This window comes from Octodon degus, unplaced genomic scaffold (genome assembly GCF_000260255.1).
Source record: "Octodon degus isolate 3935 unplaced genomic scaffold, OctDeg1.0 scaffold00096, whole genome shotgun sequence".
NCBI classification, from domain to species: domain Eukaryota; kingdom Metazoa; phylum Chordata; class Mammalia; order Rodentia; family Octodontidae; genus Octodon; species Octodon degus.
Genome location: NW_004524672.1, coordinates 1326651 through 1333039, shown reverse-complemented (window position 1 = coordinate 1333039; position 6389 = coordinate 1326651). Strand labels below are relative to the sequence as shown.

General features: G+C 43.8%; 1 protein-coding gene across 1 annotated transcript in view; it reads right to left on the bottom strand.

The window, feature by feature from the left end:
• The window catches only part of Col4a4 (collagen type IV alpha 4 chain), a 160733-nt gene that overhangs the window by 106706 nt on the left and 47638 nt on the right, over positions 1-6389 (bottom strand). The window contains exons 10-14 of the mRNA XM_023723057.1: positions 6047-6109; positions 3934-3969; positions 3709-3750; positions 825-905; positions 7-60 (exon numbers count right to left, since the gene is read on the bottom strand). Coding sequence (XP_023578825.1) covers positions 7-60; positions 825-905; positions 3709-3750; positions 3934-3969; positions 6047-6109 — 276 coding nt within the window. The remainder of the gene's footprint in view (positions 1-6; positions 61-824; positions 906-3708; positions 3751-3933; positions 3970-6046; positions 6110-6389) is intronic.

Below are 6389 nucleotides of genomic sequence, written 5' to 3'. Positions count from 1 at the left end.
AACTACCTTGAGTCCTGGAGGTCCTGGAGAGCCAATCATTCCAGGAATTCCTTTTAGTCCCTAAAATTATAACAAAAAAAAAATCTGACTTATGTATCATACAGATTCATCTCTCAGAAATCATCTCTTCTGACAACCTGTTTCATTAGTTCCATTAATAATCCCATAAGATCACTCTTCACCTGCCACTAATATGCTGCCACTCCAAGGCAGTGTAAAAAATGTGTGCAGTATGGAGTGGACCACCATGGAGCTAGGGCCACTGACGGAAGTCTGAGAAAGCAGTCACTGAAAGAAACAGCTCGGTTTGAGCAAGGTAGTGGAATTAACTGGTAATTGGGAAAAAAAAAAAAATCTGCTTGTGGCATCAGTAACATTAGAGCCAAGACTAACAGAGGAATTAACATTCGCCAAAACCTCTGTTATGTGCTCACCTCTATGCATTCATTACTCTTTCAGTCATCAAGACATCAAATCCACCTGTGACATCTACAGACCGACAGCTGTGGGCTTTTCTGTCCACGTGTCAAACCAAGATGCACGAGGCCCTTAGCATGTAGGTCTTGGCACAAGTTAGCAGCCTGCATGAGGTCTGCTATCCAGCAGGCAGGTAGACCTGAGGACATGGTAACCGTCCATGCCTTACTGTTGAGCCCCAGTGTGACAGTGCTAGAGCAGCGCTGGCCTGTGAAGGTGGCTTGGAGGCAGCACCGGGCTGCACGTGACGTACTCAGCACTTTGCTGCCTTGGCTGTGCATTCAGGAGGTGTCTTCTGCTACTGTTTTGCCGAGGTGACTGTGGTTTGGTTTATGGACAGGTCTTACCTTTTCTCCTTTATAGAGGCAAAAGTCAGGTGGCTCTACCAACAGGGTGGGCCCAGGAAAACCCTGCTGACCAACTTCACCCTAAAAAATGTATATGGAATAAATTGAGGTCATTTCTCATTTTCAAAAATATTTTTAAAATATGTAAAATTAGCCAAAGCTTTTCATTTGTGCTATTATAGATATTATTGTCTTGGAGAAAAAAAGCTTTCAAATGGATTTTCCATAACACAATAATGAATCCTCAACCCCAGCTAGGTAATTTTTTTGCATTTTTCTGATTATGACCATGGATTTGCACTTAGAATTGTCATCTTTTGTTGGCAACAAAAACCAGGTCAGTGGTGCATTTAAACCAAGCCCTTACTGGCTGCGGGACACCGGGCCACTTCTGTACAAAAATGCTTAGCCTAGTTCCTTAAATTCCTCTACATCTCACTTCTACTCGGTGAAAAAGAGGCTATAATATTGCTTGCTTCAAAGTATTATTTTATTATATAGGAAATGTACATGAGGTGCTTTTAGCCACACATGAAGAACAAAGTTTACTTTCAAAAAATACAATAACTTAAAAAAAGATATTTGATGCAACAAACATCAAATAATATAATTGTTAAATTCATTATTTTGGGGAGGTGGGATTTTTAAAGGAGTACTATTTCGAGTTTACATGAATATAAAAGAGTTCAATCCTGGCATAGATCTGGGAAGCTACAGAAGAATCCTTTTTCCCTTTGATATATGTTGGTAACTTTAATAAATGATTAAACCAAACTCATAACAACTCATGAACAAAAGTCTAATAAATACATAAATAAGTGTTGGTAATGTTATAAGAATTTTATTTATTATTTATTTGGTGGTACCAGGGATCGAACTGAGGACCTTGTGCTTGCCTGGCAAGCACTTATTCCACTGAGCTATCTCCCCAGCCCTTGTGTTGGTAATGTTAACCACACTTACTCTCAGAGTTGACATAAGCTTGAGAACATCCCATGAAGGCTTGCAAGCAGGGAGCTCCTCATAATAGGGGCCATGTTAGTACTTTTGCATATTGTAAAAAGTTTCACATATTCAGGCTGTCCAAAACACACATAATAGGGACAGTCAAATAGCTCAGCAGATTAAAGTACGCAGGGGCCTGGGGGTTTGATCCGCAGGCCTACCATGCTGACCCCGCCCCTGGGACGCACTGGGATGGCAACTGAGACTGGGCGTGGTGGTGCATGCCTGTACTCCCAGCACTTGGGAGGCTGTAAACAGGAAATCACTACAAGTCCGATCTAGTGGTGAGACCTTGAACACCCTGTACACCCTTCCCTAAAACACAGAAAGAAAACACATACACACACACACACACACACACACACACACACACACTAAAGAAAACCATGAAGAATAATATGCTAAGGAGGTGTATAATTATATTACCTGGGGATAGTTAGTAGCCATTATTTAGGGCAGTGTTTCCTAAAATAAGGTAGGGAAACATGCTCTTGAACACTGGAGAATTCTGTATCAGAATTCCGGGTGATGCTCCATTCATCGGACAACCTACAGGCACTAGTGCAAGCATATCTGGGGTCGTCTGAAGGGCATGTCATAACCAAATGGGCCCGCATTACCCCATAGCCTGAGTGTGCAGATGGACCCAATTGCCTGGGCATTGGCGGTCACACAGCTGCCATGCTTGCTTGGCCCTAGGAGGTACTGGCCCTTGAGTGTGTGAGGATGTGGGCTCCTGGCCTGGCCACACATTCGCAGGGCTCCGTGGCTTCTTGAGTGTGACAAAGATTACTTCAGTGTATTGTCATTCAGTCAGTTGTCTGAGCAGAAGTTCTCAAGGTATGAAGGGGAAAGAAGTGTCAGGGAGCTGCGCCCTCCCAGGGACACCTGGACATCTTGGGTGCCACAGTTGAGGGGAAAAGATGCTGAGGGCATCTAGTGGGCAAAGGACATACTCTGTAAGGTCCTGGAACCCATGGGTCAGCCCCTGAAACAATGAACCACTGGGAGCATTCAGACTGAGGATTCCTCTCTAAGTGTCTACTTAATGCCTTTATTGCCCGTTGCTCTCACGATGTTGGTTTTACATGTGTTTAATTTTTTCTTCCTCATTAACACTACCCCCTGGCACCTCTCCACAACCTGCAGCCTTCATATGGACCTCGGCTACTGCATTGTTCCGTTAGTGGTAATGCCGTAACTGACCGTGCCAGGACTCCACGAGGGCACGAGTCAGTCTGTCTTGCTAAACACCCACGCGCGGTGCCGCTCTCAGCCTGGCTTAGATTTCCGTTTGCCCACCGTTAGGAAAAGATGATGCCCTACCACGGGGCATTCAGACTGTTTCCAGATCAGCCACCACCTGAAATCGCTTTTCTAAAGAGTATCCTGACTAAACTTCCTGCTACAGCAGAAAAGACTGCATCCGAGGAGGGGAGGAAAGGCGTGGGGGAGGGGCTGGGAGCCGGGAGAGATGGAGCAGGGTGTCAGAGGGGCAGTGTGTTCCTAAGCGTTTATATTCCTGTGTGGGCTTGAGGATTCTCGTGAAGTTATTGAAAGTGAGCCAAACAAATCAGTAATTAAGCAAAGTTTGTTGCTCCGAAGATTTAGAGTCAAAAGTGCTACATCGCTCTGGTTCAGGTGAAATGCATTGCACAGATTAACTTGGATTTAGGGTTAAGTGTGGCCTGTAGCGCCAGGGTAGAGTGTTGTAGTTAAGGGTGATGGTGCTCCAATAAGTCAGCAAAGAGAAGTTCTGAGCTGTACAAGTGGGCAGGACTAGGCGACAGACGCGAGCTCCGCACTAAGCGGGACACCCTCCACTGCTAGACCGTGCACATTTCGACACCCGCTACTCCTTGCACAAGGGGACTCTTACCGGGTCTCCCCTTTGCCCTTTGACTCCCACACCAGGGTTGCCCTGAAAAAGAGAAGAAAGTAAATCTAACTGCTCTGGCATTTTAGAAAAATAGTAAAAAAGCAAGTAAGATTTTTGCTGAAGTGTATTTAAATATTTTGGGAAGTATGATAGTAACCCAGACAAACACCAGATACTAGTTATTTTATTAAGTGGGTTCTGTTTATGTATCTTTCGACTACCTACCTTCAAGCCTGGACTCCCAGGGTGGCCTGGAGGTCCCTAGATCAATAACAAAAATACCACAAATCAGTTATCAATCATAGATATCAGAATGTACCTCACTGTTTGCCCCAAGTTCTTAAGCAGGAAGCACTTGATTTTAAGTGTGTTTACTATCTTGCTTTTTTAAATTTCATTTTATTTATTTATTTATTTTGTATTTTAGGACAGGTTCTACAGGGTCTCACTACATAGATTGGACTCATTGTGATCCACCTGTGCTCAGCCTCCCAAGAGCTGGAATTACAGGCGTGTGCCACCACACCCAGTCTCAGCGTTCCCCAGGGGCAGGGCCAACACAGCACCCTGGGGCTTGAACTCCAGCTGCTGTGTCAGCCTAAACAGGTGCTTTAATCCACTGAGCTATTTGGCTGGCCCTCCTTTTTTTAAATTTAAAAGAGGAAAGAAACAAAAATAAACAACAAGAACAAAGCCGAAAACAAAGCACCATAAGACAATAAAAGTCGTACAGAACTTCAAAACAAGAACAGGAAATTAACAACAGTTATTACACTACATATTGTCATCTTGAAATTCATTGCTCAGACTACCAGATAGAAATATAAGATTGATCCAAAAGTTAAAACATTAACTCTTCCTTTCCATAGACCTTGAAATTTTTTCCTTGTTCTTTTTATTTTTTTAATCTATTTTAAAGAGAGTATAAAAATAATAGATAGGGAATTAGAAAGGATACATCTTTTTTTTAAATGTATTTATTTGGTTGTTACAGGGTCTCACTGTGCATCTCGGACTCATAGTGAGCCTTCTGTTCTCAGCCTCCCCAGCACTGGGATTGCAGGTGTGCACCACTATGCCCAGACTTTGGCTGGCTCAGCCCACCCTGGGGGCAGGGCTGGCATGGCATGTGATGCCAGGGATCGAACCATGGTCCCTGCACTTGCCTAATCTTGCCTAAGTAGGCGCTTTAGTCCACTGAGCTGTCTTACCGGCCCAGGATACACCTTTCTTAAAACAACAGCAACAACAACAACAACAACAAAAGAACAGAAAAACTAAAACAAGATGAAAGGTACTCAACAGTGGTTGTTATATTACACATTTCTGTCTTCAATGCAGTTGCTCAGATTATAGATATTAGTATATAAAATTGGTCAAATTAAAAATTTTAAGCATTAACTTCTACCTTCAAAACACTGATTGAAGCCAGTAGTAGAATCACCTTAGCAGTCCTGTGTATATACTTACATGATTTTTCCCCTTCTTTTTTTTTCCTATATTTTCTCCGTTCCCTCATCCCAGTTGTTTATTTCTTATGTTCTGTTTCTTTCTGTTTTACTATATCTATTGTACCTTTGAGATTGTATTTATTCTTTCAGGTTCTTACATGATGGAGACACTACAATGTTTACATATGTGGGTCATATTTGTTTTACTTTTGAGTACAGCCTTAGTTGCAGCTAAAAAGAAAATGATCCCACATCAGCAGCTGGTAGAATGGACAATAATAACAGCAGAATCTTTCAGAGTCTAGGAAGCCCAAGAGGAGAAGAAAGGGGAGGAGAGGGAAGGGAAGGGGAGGAAAGGGAAGGGGAGGCAGAAAGATGAGTGGTTTACCCGGCACAAAAATACAATTATAGAAGAGGGTTGAGCTCTAATATTCTATAGCACAGGAGCAGGAATATTGATGACAATAATAATTTTTAAATGACTAGAAGATTTTACATATTTCCAATACAAATAGATGGTACATTCAAAGTGATAGATACACTAAGTTCTTGGCTTGATCATTCCACAGTGTATGTCTATGCTGAAATATGACACTATATCCACTGAATATCTCCAATTGCTGTGTCAATTAAAAATAAAAACACGCATGATGGACTTGGTGTCATGGGTGGGCTGTTCTGTACAAACATGACGCCAGTGGCCTACCGTACGAGGAGCCTGTGTCGGGACTGCATTCCTGCCAGTGACGGGAACCTCTCGTGGTCTGCGAGCTTATCAGCACTCAGGAAACCCCAGGGCCGACCCCAGGCTTCAGCTGCACTCTCCACACCTCTTTGGATGCTGCCTCCGTGTTTTGGAGGGACAGCATCACCAGCACTGTACTTACTGTTAACCCCGGTGCTCCAGGCTCTCCCATGGGGCCTCCGGGTCCTTGCGCACCTCTGGATCCCTAGACAGTAGAAAAGCCAGCACACTTATTAAAAAACAGTCACGACTGTCCTTCATAGCTCAAGTTTCACGGCATCGCCTGTGGAGAAAGGCCCCCAAGCAGGCAGTGCCCACCACCTCCGTGCAGCAGGAGGGTCTTTGTCTGAGCTGGGGGCGGCAGCAGCGCCATGTAGTGAGAAAGCTCCCCACGGTCAGATTCAGTTCAGACGCAGAAATCAATCTTTCTTTTAACACAAAAATCTTGTACGAGTGCCAGACAAGGACACCCAGCGCAGTGGCAC